The 21,561-nt window shown below is 39.0% G+C and overlaps 1 protein-coding gene across 1 annotated transcript; it reads right to left on the bottom strand.

The window, feature by feature from the left end:
- Window positions 1–5,134: 5,134 nt before the first annotated feature.
- LOC101531260 (RNA polymerase II elongation factor ELL2-like) lies at window positions 5,135–12,830 on the bottom strand. The gene is made up of 2 exons (XM_058659179.1): window positions 12,719–12,830; window positions 5,135–7,037 (listed from the first exon to the last, which is right to left on the bottom strand). Exons 1-2 carry the CDS (start codon window positions 12,724–12,726, stop codon window positions 5,135–5,137), a joined length of 1,911 nt encoding a protein of 636 aa, XP_058515162.1. The 5' UTR covers window positions 12,727–12,830.
- Between the last annotated feature and the right edge of the window lie 8,731 nt (window positions 12,831–21,561).

Genomic DNA, 21,561 nt, shown 5'->3' with positions numbered 1-21,561 from the left:
CACTCAGCCCCGGCCAATATCTTGAATGCTGTCCTTTCATAGGAAATTCTGAAGCAGAGGACCAACCCAAAGTGTACGAAGATTTCTGGTGCAGACTACTTTTGAAATAATCTCATTCTGAGCTACAAAGTTTGTGATAATGATATATTACAATGGAAAAATGATACTATAAAAATAATGGAAGTGATTGCAACTGGAATGTAATGTTATTAGGCACTCCGAAGAGTGATAATAGAACCAGGAGGCAGAGTCTTTGTGAAGTGGTAAGCATTAGATTAGATCAACAGGGTGGGGCCCTGGTGGTTTTACAAGAAGAGAGAGACCAAAGAAGACAAACCCTGTCTCTTATGCTGTGACACCGTATGCTCCCCTCAGGACTTTGCCAGAAAGAAGACCACCACCAGAAGTGACTCCCTTGACCTAGTACCTTCAGAAGAATGAGCCAAAATAAACCCTTTTTAATTTATGTATAAAGTAGTTTTACTCAGTTATTTTACTAATGAAAAATTAACTAATGCAAAATAAAACATGCTAAACTGTCAGCATAATCTAATGAATTAATATCTGTTATTATTTCCATATACATGAGAAATAAACGACATGGACATTTGCAGTTTTAAAAATATTTGTATATATAATTTGAAAGTCAGAGACAGTGAGGCTGCAAGAAAAACAAGGAAAAAACTTCAGTTTTCTATTTCTTTCCCCCAGATGGCTGTAACACTTAGCGCTAGGCCGAACTAAAGCCAGGGGTGAAGAATTTCAACTGAATGTTCTGTCTTGGTTGCTGGGAAACAAACACTTGGGCTGTCTTCCACTGCTTTTACTACTAGCAAGGAGAAGGATTGGAATTGCAGCAGTGGGCCCAGCACTCAGTGGCTAAATTCTCCACTTGCAGCTGCAGGGGTCCCAAATGGGCACTGCTCCGTGTTCAGGCTGCTCCATTTCCCATCCAGCTCTCAGCTTGTGGCCTGGGAAAGCAGAAGAGGAGGGTCCAGGCGTTTCGAACTCTGTGCCTGTGTGGGAGACCTGGAGGAAGCTGCTAGCTCCAGTCTTCGCATCAGCTTGGTTCCAGCAGTTGTAGCCTCTTGGGGAGTGACCCACTGAATGGAAGCTCTTTTTCTCTCTATCTGCTTCTCTGTAACATCTGCCTTTCTGATAAAAATAAATAAATAAATCTTTAAAAAAAAAAAAAAAAAGCTGTGTAGCAGCCAGGAATGAACTGATACCCATATGGGGATGCCAGCATCAGGGTCTTAGCTTTACTTGGCCTAGTACACTACAATGCTAGACTCAGAAAATTTTCTTTTAGCTAAAGTTGGGTAACAGCTGATCTCCAAAGTCCATAGTGATGAGCTGTTCCCTCTGCTACATTGTGATTTAGTTTTGAAATAAACTATCTTGACTAGAGTATCGTAGAAGTTGGAACAAAGTCAAAAATTCTATAGATTAGGCAAAATGTTTGTGGTACTGGAGATTCTTCACTAAGATTTCTGTAATTTCTTCCTTCCACACCTGAAAGAATTCAGAGGTAGAGATATGAAATTGTACAGTACATCAGGATTTATTCAGAGCAAAATGCATGTACAAGTGCAAATATTAAGTCACAAGTGAATCAAACAGCAGAAAGACCTCAAGGAAAAGCCCCTTTAGAAAAAGCAATCTACAAAGAAAAATCCCTAAAAAAGGAAAACGTGGCCAACTCCAACACAGAAAAGATGCAATTTTAAGAAAACCCTTGTTAACAAAATTAGACCTTTCCTTTATACAATGCAGAGGTATTGGCAGTGATGTCCCCGGTGAAGTCCCCGGTGAAGGGGTGGCGGTACAGGTGGGGCTGCGGCATTGCTGGTTTGCATGATCATTTTAGGAAATGGTAAGTGTTTCTGGTATCTGGTACATAACAGGAGCAGGTGACTCCACAGAAATTTTATTATAATGGCTTAATGGTCAGGTCATGGAGGGAGGGGAGAACACATCCTGAAGCCATGTTTGGTATTTGCACTTGGGGCTGGTTGCAGTTTTGTCACACTTCAGCACTTGAGTTTCCACTATGAGGATGTGGTCGGGAATGCACTGCTGCATGGAAGCTGGGCCTGAATTGTGCATAGAAACAGAGCCCTGGTCTATGCACAGGAAGGAAAGAGAGTCCAAATGGGTCAAAGAACTGGATGCATCATGCAGGCCAGACCTGGCTGTCCTATGGGCCAGCTGACTGAGCCTTGGCAATAGAAAACACTCCCTGGAGCTGACAATCAAGGACTTCCAAAATGGTGAAAATCTGCCAACATAGCAACTCACAGAAATTTTCAGGAGGTTTGGTTGCAGCTGTCAGATCCCAGTTGAGGCCTTGGCTGTGCAACTGCAGCTCTGTTGGACCTGTCAGTCATTGAGCCACTCTGTCAGGTGGGGTCAGCTGGGGCTGTCAGAGCTCAGACTTCCCTCAGATGACTTCCCACACCAAATTTATGTTTGTCAGTTTTCCTATGCAGAATCTAGAGCCTCTTCATGTAAGGATTAGGTTTCAGTGTTCTAAATGCATTTCAGACAATTTTGCTTCATTTTCCAAAAACTCACTTGTGAGAATAACAGAAATAAAAATCATTAAAACAAGTAGTGATTTTTTTTTTCAAGCAATGATTTTAAATACCACTTCCTTGGTACATCATCTATTGACATTTTCAGACTTCATTTTCACCTAATATTTTTGTCACTCATTTCCTAACTCTATACCACTAGTGTGAATTATTGCAAAATTGTCCATAAAAAGAGTTTTTAATAAAAAATGAGGCCTACTACAGAAGACAATCCTGGGAGGATTAAAAGAGAAGTCAGTAGAAAGCAAAGACTGAAACAGAAAGAAGAAACAAGATAGTAACCAAAAGATGCTCATAAGAGTCATGAGAAAATTGATGAAAATAAAATGACAAAGAATGAAAAAGAAATAACAGTTTAAAAATATCACCACAGATTTCTACCAGGCCAGGATCAAGCATCATTTAAGGGCAGGCATTTGTCATAGAGGGTAAGGTGCTATTTGGGACTCCCATGTCCTGTGTCAGAGTGCCTAGGTCAGAGGATTCCTGCTTCCTGCTGATGAACGCTGGTAATCAGCAGTGATACTCGAACAGCAATGTCCCTGTCACTTCCCTGGCCCATTAGGATTACATTCCGCGCCAGCATTGAGATTCAGCCAAAGAGTTAAGCAATACATTCAAGAGCTCTGTTTACCAACCTCATTATATGCATTTGTTTCTCATAAGATAAAAATTTAGAAACATCACTCTCTCGGGCCCAGAGGCCTAGCGGCTAAAGTCCTCGCATTGAACGCCCCAGGATCCCATATAGGCGCCGGTTTTAATCCTGGCAGCTCCACTTTCCATCCAGCTCCCTGCTTGTGGCCTGGGAGGGCAGTTGAGGACAGCCCAATGCATTGGGACACTGCACCCGTGTGGGAGGCCCTGAAGAGGTTCCTGGCTCCTGGCTTTGGATCGGCTCAGTACCGGCCGTTGCGACTCACTTGGGGAGTGAATCATCGGACGGAAGATCTTCCTCTCTCTCCTCCTCTCTGCATATCTGACTTTGTAATAAAATAAATAAATCTTTTAAAAAAAGAAACATCACTCTCAACCTGAAACAAAAATAACAAAAATCCCAACCTGAAAACAGAAAAGCAGCATAAAATATAACAGCTAGAGAAACAAACCACAGTATCATCAGAAAAGAACACTGATATTAACAACGAATTATTCAGCAAAAATAAAGAACTCCAAAAAAGTAGAATTGTATTTTTATAATACTAAAACAAAATAACCAACTTGGAATTCCAATTCTAGTTAATATGTTCTTCAAAAGTCCATTAAAAGTGTATGTCCTTCTTCTTCCTTTTTTCTTCCTCTTCCCTTCCCCTCCCCTCTGCTCTGCTCCGCCCTTATCCACAGCCCTGGGAGATGACACAGAGCTTGATCCATACTGCCAGGAAACTCGAGGCTGAGGCCATGAGGCCCTGATGGATGCCAAGCCCAGCGAGGAGGACATGTGGGATTAGAGACAAGCCACAGAGACTGGAGTCTCTGAAAGATGCCCAAGGTTGGAGCTGCACGGGCTGTGATCGTTGCCCAGCTAAGCTGAAAAGGGGCCTGTAACTAGGGCGTTTCATAAGCTGACTGGGGTCCCTTGGAGGGGCCTGAGGCTGCAGACTACCAGTCATGACAAGTATTTGACCCAGCAAGGAGGGGGCCTGGGGCTGGAGCTGCCACTTGTGGGAACTAGCACATGAAAGGGTAGCCTGCCTACTCTAGCAACCAGTCAAGGACTTCCACCACCACCTTTTCAAAACGCAAAAAGATAAGCATAGCCCTTGTCTCTGTCTCTCCTCTCTATAAGACAGCTCTTCAAAAATTAATTTATTAAATCTTTTATAATCTGTGTATGAGTGAAACTGAAATTTTTTAATTTAGTTAGTGTTTATAACCATTGCCTATATTCTTGCTGGACTATATAGTATCTTTTATTATTGGATAAACTTTCTATTCAGTGAAACATTATCCTTTGACTATGATGTAAATTTAAAAATTAAAAAAATAGGTTATCTTGGAAACGAAAAAAAGACAAAAATGAAAAAACCAAAGCAGTATTATTTAAGGGCAGCAAAAGGAAATCAACATTACTTGGAAATCATATTTCACTGCATAATTTGTTTAATCACAACATAAAGAAACAAGTGATAGTTTCGACTACAGTGTGATGTAAAAAAAATGTCATTGTGTGTATTATGAGTTTGTAATTATCACAGTGAAAATGTACTTTACCCACAAGCATTTCCTGCTATCTGTAATACACTTTTTTCATATGTGTACAATTTTGATTCATAGAAATTGCTTCCTCAATAGTTTTAAAAGCATAAACATCGATGGTTTAGGGACCACTTAAATTACATGTGTGAATGTGAGGAAAAGCAAAATAAAATGAAATGAAAATCACATAATCAGAAATAAAATTCGAAAATAGGAGAAAATTGATAGAATGCAAGAATCTTCAACAAACAAGTCTCACCCCTTTTGAATCCTATGGAAAAGCTATCTGTATTTTTAAATAAATGAGTTTCAAGCTTTGTACTAGTTCAAGCACCATCTTAGTGCTCTAGATTTATTTGCTGCTGGTCAAAATCACGTACTAAGTTCTTGATGTAAAGTAGCTTGTTATACAGATACATGAACCTCTGCTTTTCTGCCTCATAACTGGGGTTCCTCTCTCTCATTTTCTGATATTCTAGTATAATTTTTTCATTGATTTCCTGATACTCCTTTGAGTTTGAAGGAAAGTGCTTTCTTCTGGAATCTAATTCAAGGAATACACTAGATAAAGTCTTCATCTTGGCATACAAAGCCTGATATTCCTCATACTGAGCTTTAAACTCCTGAGCATAATGCTCACGTTGCTCATAAGAAACTATAGGGAAATAGTTAGTAAGATAATCTGGATTCTCATATGTTTCGAAAGTCTCCTTGGAGGCAGCAGACACCTTTTCTAATTTTATGCTGCAATTTGCCTTTTCATCTTGTCTTGCAGAGTCAATCTTCCATGTCCCCATCACGTCAGTATGGTTATTCCGTTGTTGTGCTTTCTGTTGCATGGATTTATATTGGAATTTATCACCAAATTGTAAATGTTTTTCTTGCATGCCTCGTGAATACTCTGTTGGAGCTGAGACAGAAGGTAGCATTTCTGAGGGTGTAGGTTCCCTCTCAGGACTGTCAAAGATACTACTATTTGAACTGGTACTATCTGCATACGGATCCTGAATCTCAAGTTGTTCTGTATCTGTAGTGCTAGAGGAATCAGAGTCAGAATCCAGAATTGGAGTGGTATATGACATCTCACACGGGGCTTTAAGCGGTGGTGGTGATTTGGCACCGGATGGCAGGAGACCCACAGAAGATCTTGCACTGAGTCTATTCAAATGGATATTGACTGCAGATGGTGACATAGTGGTTAAGTGAGATATTCTAACTTTCTTTTTAATTAAAGTGCTAACATTAACAGCACTGAATAGCTGTTTCTCTGGAAATAATGCATCATTATTTGTTATAGAAATTGTAGATTCAGAGAAGTTTCTGTTAGCAGCATTCTGCATTGGGTCTGCTTTGATGGAAAGTACTAACTCCAATGACTGCCTGTCTAAGTCATTGTATCCAGGCCAATCTTTTTGTATCTCTTGAAAAATATCATCTTTTAAACTATATGAAAGATTTGTGCTATTCAGATGTGCTACTTCTTGCAGAATTGTTTCAAGAGTGTCCTTGTCATTTTTGGGGGCCCCATCTTTCTGCAGACGAATGAGTAATTCAGATTTCTTGTAGTCTCTCAATGCTAATAAGTGAATGACCCTGTCTCTATATGGTCGTGTGTGGACACTGTGGGAAACCCGTGACTTTCGGACAGTATATGCAGGATTAATGGGAGCAGTCTTTTTCCTCTCAGGCACTAGATCTGGAACACCTTGAGGTGCCCTCCGAACCGGTAATTTTCTCTGCATATGTGCTCTCATATATTTTTTCCATTTGTTGGTAGAGTCTTCTTTTGGCTGGGCTATTGCTTGTTTAGTCATCGGACAGGAGCTGGTTTGTATACTCTCTGTCATTTGGTCTTGTGTTGGTTTTATGCACATGAGCTGTGACACATTGCAACTTGAGATGGCTTGTTCAGTACTGCCACATACAACTTGATGGTCATCTTTTTTCACATTTGGCAATCTGAAGTTAGTGTTGGAGACATTTGAAGGTAACTTGTTTGTGGGGATTTTGAACAATCCTTGGAGTTCTTGGATTTGAGTAGAAATTGGAGGAGGTGTTACATTCTCACAGCTCAGGTGAGAGTAAATAATCGGGATGACTGGGCTGTTAGGCTCCAAGGCCCTTCCAAAGACATTCTGCTGTCTTGGCTCTGTGATATTTGAAGCCTGAAATACCAACTTCCCATCCCGGTACACGAATTCTCCTACTACTTTCCCTCCGAGGGAATTCAAGCATTTAAATCTGCAAGGATCAACATTTAAAATAGTTTAGAAAACAGTCTCAGGCAAGAATTAATAGATTACTATTGTCTATAAAACTGTAACCATAAAATATCTGTTCACAAAAGAGAGAAGTATCTTATTGAGATAGACTTAAGCAAAGTTAGTTGTAAATATCTAATTTTTGTTTACATTTTGCTTTTCTTCTGGAAGAATTGTTCATCTACAATGAACATTGTTATATTCTCTGAGATCATCTGTTTATAATCAATCAAACATCAAATAAATGTACTTTGTGGAGAGGTCAATAGGAGATGCAAGCCTATTTCCTGTTTCTAATCTGTATTTCAAATTGCCAACAACGATTCCAGTTAGCTTATTCTTACTAACTAAAGAATAAAATAATGAGTTGGGCTTGTGGCATGGAAGGTAAAGCTGCCTTCTGCAATACCAGCATCCCATATGGGTGACAAATAGAGTCCCAGCTGCTTAACTTCCAATCCAGCTCCCTGTTGGTGCACTCGGGAATGCAGCAAAGGATGACACATGTCCTTGGGTACCTGCACCCATCTGGGCAACCTGGAAGAAACTCCTGTCTCCTGGTTTCAAACCAACCTAGATCTGGCAATTACAGCCATTCAGAGAGTGAACCAGCAGATGGAAGATCTCTTTTTTTCTCTCAGAACTTCAACTCACATATTAATATATTTTATTATTCTATGTTACTATTATTCAAAATAGTAAAATATTACTACGTATATATATATGTATATATAATATATATATTTCTCCTGGTTAAAATGAGTGCTTACCTTCATATAATCACAGAGCATTTTACATCTCTTATGAAAAACACCACGTTGTATATCATGGTTACCTATGTGTTTATCTCTTCAAATATGTTCTAACTTGTACACCAATGACATCTACATTCGACTCAAATTTCTGGAGACCTTCCTTTTGTCGCCAGCACCTAACTATAGAATTGGCAGGCATAGGGCAGAAGGCACCCACAGAAGGCTTGTCACAGTCTTTAGCCATAGTGCTCAATGCAGCAAGAATCAGCATCACTCAAGATCGCCAATGTGACAAGGCAAAAATCACCTCCTCCTCCCTGAGCTCCATAAACAAGGCACTGATTATCCCAACCCCCAGAGCAACTGACATTTAACTCTCTGGAAATAAAGATATACATCATAGGAAGACCGAATTCTCCTCAAAATCACACTTCTACCCCTGTAATGTGTAGCAAGGTGCATGACTGTGTCACTTATACACACCATTCTTTACAGCTAAGGAAATCATGCACAGGCTATACTTCTGAGTTCACCTAGGACCAAAGTCAAAGCAACAAACCAAATGCTATCATGCATACCATCTAAACAATCAACATTTCCTCAATAAGCCCTACTCCAAAAGAAGAATGGACCATGAAAACACAGGCACAGACATCAATATATACACAGGAAACATGGCGAAGCACAGAAGAATGACTCCTAAAGAACACAGTAGATCTCTACATCCTGAGCAAAAAGAAACTTACGAAATGTGAGCTAAAGAATTCAAAATAATGATTGTAAGGAAGCTCAATATGATGTACTAGAATATAGAGAGACACCTTAAAAGAACCAAGGAAATCAATTAGTCACATGAATAAAAAATCCACTAACAAAATAGAAATAAAGGACCCGGCACCATGGTCAAGTGGCTAAAGTTCTCACTTTGCATGTGCCGGGATCCTATTAAGGTGCCAGTTCCTGTCTCAGCTGTTCCAGCTCCCTGCTTGTGGCCTAGGAAAGCAGTAGAGGACAGCCCAAAGCATTGGGACCCTGCACCCAAGTGAGACAGCCAGAAGAAGATCCTAGCTCTTGGCTTCGGATCAGCTCAGCTCTGGCTGTTGTAGCCACTTGGGATAGTATGCCAGTGAATGGAAGCTCTTTCTCTGTCTCTCCATCTCTTTGTAAATCTGCCTTTTCATTAAAAATAAATAAAACCTTTTAGAACAAAATAGAAATAAAAATGGCATGTAAACAAACTAGAAAATATTGAAAAAATGGATAAATTTCTAGATACATACAGCCTGCAAAGATTAAGTCAAGAAGATATAGAAAATCCGGGCCCAGCGGCGTGGCCTAGCGGCTAAAGTCCTCGCCCTGAACGCCCCGGGATCCCATATGGGCGCCGGTTCTAATCCCGGCAGCTTCACTTCCCATCCAGATCCCTGCTTGTGGCCTGGAAAGCAGTGGAGGACGGCCCAAAGCCTTGGGACCCTGCACCCGCGTGGGAGACCCGGAGGAGGTTCCTGGTTCCCGGCTTCGGATAGGCTCAGCACTGACCGTTGCAGTCGCTTGGGGAGTGAATCATCGGACAGAAGATCTTCCTTTCTGTCTCTTCTCCTCTCTGTATATCTTTGTAATAAAATAAATAAATCTTTTAAAAAAGAAGATATATAAAATCTAAACAGACCCATAGTAAACAAGGAAACAGAGGCAGTAACTTAAGTCTCCCAACCAGGAAGAGTACTAGATCTGATGACTTTACTACTAAATTCTACAGATCATTTTTAAGTGAAATAACTCTAACGCTTTCTAAACTAATCTAAAATATTGAAAAGAATGCAAGTATGTGAAACTCTTTTGATGAAACCAATATCAGTCTGAATAAAAAACCCAAAGACATTACATATAAAAGTCGCCTACATCCTTGATTAACGTAGATATGAAATTTCTCAAAAAAAAATTATAAGCAATCCAAACCCAAAGCTGCCTCAAAAATCAATCATCACTATCAAGTGAGATTTAACCTATAGCTAATGTCATACAGAATGGGAATATATCAAAAGCATTTTCCCTCCAATCTGGAAGAACAGGATGTCCACTTTCACCACTCTTAATGAATATAGTGCTAAAAGTATTACAAAGAGCAATTGGTGAGGAGAAATAAACAAAGGATGGATATTTGGAAAAGAGAATTCGAAATACCCATATTTGCAAATGCTAACACATTGTACATGGAATTACCTAAACATTTTACCAAAAGATGTTAGAGATAAATCAATCCAGTGAAGTTGCCAATAACAAAATAGACATGCAAAAAAATTATATGCTAATGATAAGCTCACTGAAAAATAATCTGATCAAAATTCCCATCTATATTAGCCACAAAAGGTCAATATTTGAAAATTTTTAAAGACTTGAAAGATCTTTAAATAAGCATCATAAAACATTGATGAAAGGAATTATTAAGAACACAAAAATGGAAAATACTCTTTGTTCACAGCTGGAAAGAATCAAGGCTAAGATATTTACATTAGCATGGAAAAGAAATCTACAAATTCAAATGATTCCAAAATTCATATGAAATCTAAAAAGACCCAGAATAGCCAAAGCTATCATGAGAAAAAAAATGTCATGCTGGAAGCATTGCATTGAGTTCAAATTATACTGCAAAGCTTTAGTAATTAAAACACCACAGTGTTGTTTCCTGGCATACAAATCAATGTACCATAATTCAGAGCTCAGAAAACCCATGTGCTTACAGTCAACTTAATTTAGTCAATAGTCCAAAGATCAAACCCTGGAAACAGGTAATCTCTTCAATAAATGGTGCTGAGCAAAACTAAATGTATACTAGTAGAAAAATAAAAACATATTCATATCGTACACTGTACAAAGAAATCAATTCCCGGTGGAGCAAAGATCTAAATTTAAGACCCAAATTTAAGTTGTTTGAAGAAAACATAAAAAAAATAATTCAAGATGTTTGTATAGGTGGGTGACTTCTTGGAAAAAAGCCCCAAAGTGCAGACAACAAGAGTGAAACTAGGCAAGTTAGATTATGTAAAATTCAAAAGCTCATGCACAGCAAAAGAAATGATCAATGCAATAAAGAGATACAATAGAATGGGAAAAATATTCACAAATCAAATATTCAACAAACACTTGACAACAAAAACCAATTCAGTTAAGAAATGGTAAAAGGATCTCAAGAGATTATTCGTAGAAGAAATACAAATAGCCAGCAAATATATGAGAAAAAGTCTCAACAGTACTAGTGATCCGGGAACTGCCAATGCAAATCACAGTCAGACATCACTTCATGTATGTCAGGATAATTATTTTCCAAGCAATTGAAAGTAGCAAAATCTGGCAAGGAAATGGGGAAAGCGGAACTCATATGCTGTTGATGGGAATGTAAAGTAGACATACACTATAGAAAATAGTTTGGGGATATTTTTAATCTAAAAATAGACTTTTGATATGATCCAGAAAACCCACTACAGGGTATATATATATCCAAAAGAAATACACACATATTATCAAAGACAAACCTGCACTGACATGTTTATAGCAATAGTGTTCACAGTAGGCAAAATATGGGATGATCCAAGTGTGCATTCCTAGATTAATACAGTTTAAAAAAAGATCATATATATAAACATATATGAATATATTCTATATAAATATAGCTATACAAATATCTAAGTGTATATTTCTGTAATTATCCGTATAAATATTTATATTTTTGTTTATATTTTTTGCATGTATATTTATAAAAATATGTATTTTTTAAAAATAAGAACATGTGAGTGCATATTTTATTATGTCTATACATTATATATTTGCATGGTTTGCATAATATGTTATAAAATGTGTGCAAAGAAAATATTAATTTCATATATTTTTAAATAAAATATACATAAAATATCTATTATATATACATTTATGTATATATATACACTTTAGCTTATGCTACAGTTTGTGTACATTATATATCATATATTAAAAGGGGAGAGGAGAGAGGAGTGGAGGGGAAATGGACAGGGGAGGAAAGGCAAGGCAAGGCAAGGCAAGGCATGGCAAGGGGGAAAAGGCAATGCAAGGCATGGCAAGGTAAGAGGAAGCACCATTAATTTCTTTATGTCTAGAAATCTACTTTTTGTATTAATATCACTTAATATGGGAATTGATGACAATTCTTTTTTAATTATCATGCATTTGTTATGAGCATGAGAATAATATTAATTTCCTTTAAATAAAAGAATCAAACTGGAGACTCCCTTCGTAAAGCATTATGTTTAAATTCCAAATCTTCATTAAAGGTAAGAATGAAATCATACATCAAAGAAAAAGGCTTGTTACTTCTATAATGAATATAATCAGATAAAAATACATGATGCACTTCATTACATGCAAAATTATTGTCATACAAAGGACACTAAACTTTTGTGTCATTTATTTGCAACATCAGTGATAAAGAAAAGTTTGTGCAGTACCAGGAGATTTCTCTGACAGCACACAGGGATTTCTGTGACTCAACCAGTATCTATCAAAAAATTACTTGTTTATATGACAAAAAAAGAACTAATTGATCATATTAATGAATATTCCGCTAAAATTTTAACTAAGTTAGTAGCAACAATAGATTTTATTCTAAAACAAATTGTCAAATTCAAGTTCTTTCCTAGGAAGACTAACTTAGCACATTCATACAACTAGAATAAATGCTTAGTTAAGGGGGTACTATGGGCCTGAATAAGAGGCTGAATAACTAATGAATGTGCTTTGAAAAGTCATTAGATGATTACTGCTGCTTTTCTAGCAGAACAAGTAGGAATTAACTAGACTCAGTTCAAATTAATCTTGCCAGCCCTCAAACCCTTGAGGTCTAACGTAGTTTTGGATTACTGCTTCCATTTCTTACCTATCCATTCTTTTTTGTCATCATTCAAATCATAAGGCCCAAGAGAGCGCTTCTCAGTCAGCCCTCACACTGACTGAAACCTCTCTGTGTGTGAGGTTATCTACAGTCCCACCCTTCTAGAACTCTGACATCACACTTAAGCACAAGATTCCATTATGATTCTACACCAACTGACTTAAAGGCAAAATCCACTTTTCCCCAGAATGAATCCTTACCACAGTCATCTCAGAATAAAACAACTCATTTTCTCAGATTCTTCAGACCCTAGAGTTGGTGTTGAAATCTCTAGGCTGCAGAAACTCCATGCTTTGTAAAAATCACAAATTCCTTAAAGTTTTGAAGGCTGAAATTCAAGTGAGAGTGTCTGCAGATTTGACATTGGGGCAGGGCTTCTTTCTGACTCAGTGTGCACCTTTTACTTTGTTCTCAAATATCGCAGAGGATGAAAACTCTCCAGGTTTTCTTTAAAGCAAGCACCAATTTCACTCCTAAAGGATTCAGCCTCATGACCTCATCATTTGTTAAAGGCCCCACCTCCTAATATCATCACTTTGGAGGTTAGGATTTCACTATAAGGGTTTTAGGAGAATAAAAGCATGCAATCGTATTCTAAACAGACCCCCAATTCATGTTATGCTCAAATGCAAAATGCATCCATTTTAAATCCAGGACTCCAAAAACTTTAACTCATTTGAACACTAACTGAAAAATCTGAAGTTTAAGACAGGATTATCTAAATATTACCTTAATAATTTAATAGTGAAATTCAATGTCCAATTATTTGGAGGAAAATGATTTTCCAGCTGTGGGATCAATTATGCTGCCCCTTAGTAACACACTAATGGGACAGAGATAGGATATTATGCAGTATGTATCTCTACTTCTGAATAAAAGAAGGAACTGAAGGAATAAGCATACCTTATTTTCTCCTTTCTGCCTGCAATTTCTTAGAGTATCCCTGCTGGCCAAACCCAACCAAGCATTTTCAACAGAAAATATTTTGTAAAGGTAAGCTTCCTATTACCGAGAGTAGATCTTAACTGATATTCCAGAGTAAGCCAGTTTTCCATGTTCAAACCATGGTGGTACTCTATAATTTTCTTATCAGGGAGCTAAACCTATAGTTAAAATATATTTCTTTGGATTTTAAGATGTCTTAAAAGGAAAGGAGTATGGGACATCTACATATTCTATAATAATATGGCTCAATGTTGTCATTCAAAACAGAAATTTGTGAGAATATTCAGATTTCTTTAGGTACATATGTGCCAGGAGTCAATGAAAGAGTCACCCCTAGCTATATTTGGCATACTAAAAATGTTAATGATTTTGACAGACAGTATTTTCACTAGCTTTTGAAAATATGTATTTTGTATTTATTGTGGTCATGCATCTATGATATCAGATGATATATATTAACCCAATTCTTTAGGTGTCATTGTAATGCTTCTCATTTTTCAATTCAGAATTTCACATCCTTATCGACTAATGACTTCCAAACAATAAATTTCTTTCCTAAAAGTGTGCTCAGCAATATACTAATATGTTTGCATAAAAATGCAATGAAATAGAGTGAAATCCACAGAGCTGATTGAAAATACCCTCATTTCCAACCACCATATGCAATGTGATTAACTCAGTATTTACCTTGTATACAAATCATTTCAAGGAGACATGAGCCAAAGAATAGAAATGCATTTTCTAACAGCTAGAAGGGGCATAGAAGCAGCTTGTACCATTAAAGCATCCATAAAGGAAAATAACTCTACTGAGCTTGCTTCTAAACCCAGGAGACCTGTGCCAGAATTTTGGTGACAGAATTTAGATAATAAATGTGCATGTTTTGCTAATATATTGGTGTATATTAAAAGCAGCATTATAATAGATGATAAATGATGTGTAACGCCATTTACATGATATTCTTTTTTAAGATTTATTTTTTTATTGCAAAGTCAGATATACAGAGAGAAGGAGAGACAGACAGGAAGAACTTCTGTCCAATGATTCACTCCCCAAGTAACCACAATGGCCCGAGCTGAGCCAATCCGAACCATGGGGACCCAAGACATTGGACCGTCCTAAACTACCCTCCCAGCAGGCTGCTGGATGGGAAGCAAGGTGACGGGACTAGGAGCCAGCGCCCATGTCCGATGCCAGCTCGTTCAAGGTGAGGACTTTAGCCCCTAGGCCACCGCACGAGGCCCTACATGATATTCTTTAAAAGCAAAATGTGAGAAAACACATAAGTGATCATCTAAGGCTCAGTGTGAGGGAGAAGATGCTGAATACAAAGTTTTAGCAGAGCAATCTTTTGGGATTAGTGGAAATATATTAACAATTTTTAGTTATGGTTATGTAAATGTTTGCATCACAGATGAGGATATGATTAACAGGGTATAAATAATACTTCAAAAAACTTGACTCTAAAATATTAATTCAGATGATGTCAGGCAATTGCTTGAGATGCCTACTCTCCATATCAGTGCCTGGGTTGGAGTGCCATTTCTGCTGTCATCTGCAGCTGCCTGGTAACACATGTTCTTGGAATCAGTGGGTGATTACCTTGGTCCTTGTATCCATGTGGGAGACCTCGATTGTGTTTCCAGTTTCCAGCTTTGGCCCTTGACACTATCTCGACCATTGCTATTCCTTCAACTAGACCACATCATGCTCAGTTAATGTAAGTATGCAGGGTCATATATGAATACAATAGCACAATATGAAAATTGTTTGCTTTAACCACTAATCTTCAATTATTTTTCGTAACAGAACCTAATCATGCACTTATATTGAAAATTCTCCCATTAAATATCAAGCTAAAATATCAGAGATTATTCAAAGAACAAAGATGTTTATTTGAAGATAATATTGCAGTGAAAACACATACTCCGTAGCAGTCTATGAGTGTACTGAAACATGTTGAGGTAAAGGGAAGTCAGAAAAAATAAAGATATAAAGGATTATATGATGTATTTTAATGTAACGATTTTTGGCCACAATAAGGATGACACCAGCTCAAAGTTGAAAAGACAGTTTGGGGCCTGGCGGCGTGGCCTAGCGGCTAAAGTCCTCGCCCTGAACGGGCCAGGCTCCCATATGGGCACCGGTTCTAATTCCGGCAGCTCCACTTCCCATCCAGCTCCCTGCTTGTGGCCTGGGAAAGCAGTCGAGGACGGCCCAATGCATTGGGACCCTGCACCCACGTGGGAAACCTGGAAGGGGTTCCTGGCTCCTGGCTTCAGATAGGCGCAGCACTGGCCGTTGAGTTCACTTGGGGAGTGAATCATCGGACGGAAGATCTTCCTCTCTGTCTCTCCTCCTCTATGTATATCTGACTTTCCAATAAAAATAAAATAAATCTTAAAAAAAAAGACAAGACAAGACAGTTTGGTTGGTAGACATACATGCAGAAAAAGTACTTTCTGTGTAAAGTTGCAGTGGTTCTTGTGTAAGGCTGTGATTTTGGCAGATTTGTAATACTATCAGAAAATTCAGACATGTGACCCCCACACTGTTGTATTTATCTATTTTTTGTTAATTAGGGTTGACACAAGCAATGAGGTTTTGATTCTGACAAGTGTCAATAAACTGGAATGCAAAATCTCTTTAATACCCTAATTTTATTGCCCAACTCAAAAATATAACTAATTCAGTCAAGGTAAAGATCTTTTTAAAAATCTTTATTTACCTATTTATTATCATTATTTTATGTTACAGTTACATAGGCTCTTGGGATTTCCCTTATCCCCTCCAAATTCCTCCCCCCAACCGAGTTCCCCTATATCATTACTAAAGTATAGTTCTTCATTTACAGTCACATGTCCATCATTGCCAACATGGACAATGACAGAGAGTCCAGCATCCTATTGTCAAGATATAGTAAACAGTTTCATTGTAAGTCCATCTTTGATCTGGAAGTAGAGATGCATACTACATTGTATCCTCACATCTGGATATGATAGTTCCCATTTCACAGCTACTGTACATCCCCTTAAATGAAAAGTTGCAATACAAAATCAACAATAGGAAGAAAAACAGAAATTTACAATGCCATGAAGTTAAATAACATGTTACTAGATATGACAGTCTCTATAACACAGCTACTATACATCCCCTTAAATGAAGAGCCACAAAACAAAATCAATAACAGGAAGAAAAAGAGAAAATTAACAACACCATGAAGTTAAATAACATGCTACTGAATGATTAATGTGTCGCTGAAGAAATGAAAAAGAAAATCAAGAACCTTCTTGAAGAAAATGATGCTACTGAATGATCTATGAGTCATTGAATAATTTAACCAGAAGAAACTGTTTTGAAGAGATGAAACTAACAAAAACAAAAACAGCAAAATTCATGAGATACAGTTTCTGCTGATTTTTGCTTGTGAAATGTGTCTCTTCTAGACAATAAATAGATGGGTTCTGATTTTTAATCCAGTTTACTAATCTATGACGTTTGATTGAGCTTAAGCCATTCACATTCAGGGTTAATATGTATGGGTGGTACTTTGGTCCTGTCATTTTAGGAATGAGTTGCTCATTGATTCAGTTTTCTGTTGTCATTTTACTGGGATGTTCTTCCCATTTGCCTTTGGTTTTGGTAGGTGCTATTCCTCTTCTCTGTCAAGGGAACATCTTGAAGTATCATTTGTGAAGCAGGTTTGAAAGAGGCAAATTCTTTTTTCTTTACTGTGGAAGAATTTTATTTCATTTTCAAAGACAAAAGAAAGCTTTGCTGGACATGTTATGCTGGGCTAACAATTTTATTCTTTTAGAATCTGGAATATGTCACTCTGTTCTCTTCTTGCCTGTAGAGTTTCCTGTGAGAGATCTCCTGTGAGTTTAATTGGTATTCCTTTATATGTCAATTGATTTTTTTTCACATGCACATTTAAGAATCTTTTCCTTATGTTCAATTGAACAGAACTTAATGATCATGTGTCGTGGTAAAGATCACTTTTGATCAACTCTGTTTGGAGTTCTGTGGCCCTCCTGTATATTGTTTACCAATTCTTTCTCTAGATTAGGGAAATTTTCCCTTATTATTTCATTAAATATATTTGTTTTTTTAAGATGATTTTTATTGGAAAGGCAGATATGCAGAGAGCAGAGACAGAGAGGAAGATCTTCCATCTGATGATTCACTCCCCAAGTGGCCGCAGCGGCTGGAGCTGAGCCAATCCGAAGCCGGGAGCCAGGAACCTCTTCCAGGTCTCCCACAAGGGTGCAGGGTCCCAAACCATTAGGCCATCCTCAATTGTTTTCCCAGGCCACAGGCAGGGAGCTGGATGGGAAGTGGGGCTGACGGGATTAGAACTGGTGCCCATATGGGATCCCGGCGCATCAAGGCGAGGACCGTAACCACTATGCCATCGCACCGGGCCCTCACTAAATATATTTGTAAAACAAGTTTCTTTTTCTGCACCTTCTGGGCCTCCCAAAACTCATATTTGGCTTCTTAATAGTGTCTTTTAATTCTTGAATACTTTTCTGGGCCTGATACAGCCCTGCTTCCAGCTTTTTGTTTGTTTCTTCATGGTGACAGGAAATATCTTCCAATTCTGAGATTCTTCCTTCTGCATCCTTCATTCTATTTTGGAGACTCTCCTCTGTACTTTTAATTTGCTTACTGTGCTCTTAATTTCTGATATATGAGCCTCACTTGGCTTTATTGCAGCTATTTCTTGTGTAACATATTCCTTAAATTCTTTGAACTCTTGTATGTGCTTCTCATTGTTGATCAGAAGCTTCGTTATGAGTTTTCTGAATATTGTGTCCCCCATTTTCTTGATGTCTTCCTCAGTGAACTCTGAGGTTGACATAGGGTTTTGCTTCTTTGCAGGGGAGTTTTCAGTAATATTCATTTTGCCTTTGTGTCTTCTTTTGTTCTGGTCATTGTACTTCTGGGTAGCAGAGTCTTCTCCTTGGGGCAGGGTTCTAAGCTGTGTCACCCACAGGTCTACAGTTGTATTTTACTTACTGCAGTTGGTACACAGCTATTTGCTTGCAGCCAATTGTGCCACTCCCTCCAGCAGGTTCCAAGTCTGGGTTCTTATGTTAGATTTTCACCATGGTCTCCACAGCCCCAGCTCCTGGCCCACTACTCTCCACCTCCTGTACTATTGTGCTGAGCTTGCACTGTTGTCTGTACAACGTTTCTCCCACTTCTGGTTGGAGCAGTTCCCAGGATTAGGGAGACACCAAGTGTCCTTTTTAGCTAGGTTGTTGGTGGTGCTGATCTTGCTGGAACCTGTTCGATGTTAGTTCTGGGTGCCACATGGACCTATTTTGACCCGTATGATACCACAAGTCGGTATTATTTTCCTGTGGGACCAGTGCAATGGATTGAACTCAGTGAGTTCTCATGAGCTCTGCACATGTGCATTTCACTGTCGTTCCTCGCAGTGCTAAAGTTTTGCACAGTGTAAGAAATGACACCTGATGTGCCCCTACTAGATTCTTTATCTGCTGACCATCAGGTCTGAGGGCTACCCAGACCTGTCTTGGGTGAAATCTGCAGAATGCCATATTGATGCAGTTCACTGAGTCAGAAATGAGTTCACTCCCAGCTCAGTTCATGCTCAGTCCTTGCCTTTTTTTTCCTTACGCAAACTGGTTCCAAATTCGGCTCTTGGGGGCTGACCAGGCTGTGAAATCCACCTTGTTCTTACACTACCCATCTGGGATCTGCCACTTTGTCTCTGCTCCTGGTCAAATCAAACAGACCAGCAGGATGGACAGTTCTTTGTCTGGGTTCACCTCCCAAGCTCCCAGTGAAAGCCCCTTCCCACCTGGTTGCTGGTGGAGTTCAGATTGGTGTTAGCTGAATGCTGCTGGAGTATGAGTCACTACAACACCACACCATTGTGTCTGCTGCTTTTCTGTGTCTGTCAGTCTCCAGGTACCCCTGTGCTGTTGTTCTGTCCTCTCCTATTTCCTGAAATATGTCCTCTCTGCTTCATCCTGATTAAATATTTTTCCGTCCATTTAAAAATGTCGTTACCCTATTCTGCCATCTTGATTCCTCTAAGGTAAAGATCTTTCCTCTTGTTATTTTTATTTATTTGTGAGAACAAGAGAAGGAGGGAAGGAGTCACAGATTTTCTATCTCCCGGTTCACTCTTCAAATAACCACAATAACCAGAGCTGGGTCAGGCTGAAGTCTAAAGCACAGAACTCAATCAGGATGTCCCACACAGGTGATGGACCTCAGTATCTAAGCCATTATCTGCTGTGCTGCCTCCCAAATGACACAGTAACAGGAAATTGGATTGAAAACCAAATAGCCGAAGATTGAATACAGTCACTGCAATATGGGATGTGGAGACATTCCAAGTGGCATGTTCAGTGCTTCACCAAATGCCTACTCCCTAATAACGTTTTTTTTTAAAATGTACAGTAAAAATCAGCATGGCTCTGACCTGTCAAAAACTTGTATTGCCAGTGTGTTCACACAGCCATCATTGAACACTCTTTAAGTTGTTCTAACATCCAATTGAAACCTTGTAATTGCTATCGACCAAGACCATACAATTTATAATAGCTTGTTTTTCTGGGGCTCATTGAGCCTCCCACTTGGGAATCATCTTTGCAGCTACAATTAGTAAGTCTTGCAGTGAGTCCAATCATTTTTCCTCGCATTGAGCTCTTCAAATATTAAGTGTATTCTACATCCTAGGAATAAGAAGCCAATATCAGGAAACTGTTTAATACAGGATCAAATTTTAGAAACTTTTTAGACTTTTTTTTAATATCTACCTTCTTCCTTTTTTTAAAAAATGTTTACATGATTGATCAAGATTGGAACAATCAAGGTTTAGGGAAAATTGGGTGAATTAATTGCTTCCAAATTTGCTATTTCTTCTTGCTGTTCCTGGGGGGAAAGGGAGACAAAAGGGGAAATCACTCATGACTTTCCACACATCCCAGTACCCAGGGATGAGGAACCCCCATCTCATATAACCCAGAGTCTCAATGTGTACATATTCCGAGGGTTCTGTCCAAGTGGTTGTATAGTTCTGAAATGCTGTTGATTGCACTGACCAGAGAATGATGTCACCTTCCCAGTGTCCACTGGCTCCATTCACTGGGATTTTTGCTGTCATCGTTTGTTTGGGGTAGTTGTCCAGTTATTTCTGTTCTTTTTCTGCGACAGCACCAAATATGCTGTTATATTCTCCTTTTACAATAGGTCCTGTGTCCACTGCTCTACCTTTTTCATTAACTAGGGCATGTTCTTGTAGGCTAGTCCAAGTGGCTGGACCAGGTGTTCCAACCATCATTGGACTCATGGATTTGACATCCACCTAACAGGCAGGCCTCAGGGCCCAGGTCAGGAGATCCAAGCCCTGCCAGATCCACCACCCCTGGAGCTCATAAACCTGCATGTACCTCACAGCCCCCAGGACCAGGCCAGGTGACCTGAGGCCAGCCAAATCCCCTACCCCTACAGCTCACGAACCCGACACCCACCTAGTATGCGGACCCTGGGACCCAAGCTCTGTCAGATTCCCCACTGTGGGGTTCACAGAACCAACACCCACCTAGAAGGCAATCCCCAGGATCTGAGCCAAGTGACCCACACCTCACCAGTTGCCCTGTCCCCGGGGCTCAGGAAGCCACCCCCCACCACACATGTAGTCCCCATGACCTGAGCCAATCTACCCAAGCCCTGTCAGATCCCCTGTCCCTGGGATTCACGTATCTGGCCCCTTCTTGGCCTTGGCTGGCATGACTGACCTCACCTCAGCGTCTGCAGTCTTATTGCAATGCCTGACTTAGTCTAGTCTATACTCTGTTCCAGATTTTAGAAATTTTTATCCTTGGCTAAATTTTTGTTTA

The sequence above is a fragment of the Ochotona princeps genome, chromosome X (assembly GCF_030435755.1).
Source record: "Ochotona princeps isolate mOchPri1 chromosome X, mOchPri1.hap1, whole genome shotgun sequence".
NCBI classification, from domain to species: Eukaryota; Metazoa; Chordata; class Mammalia; order Lagomorpha; family Ochotonidae; genus Ochotona; species Ochotona princeps.
This window is presented reverse-complemented; position numbering and strand designations above follow the sequence as displayed.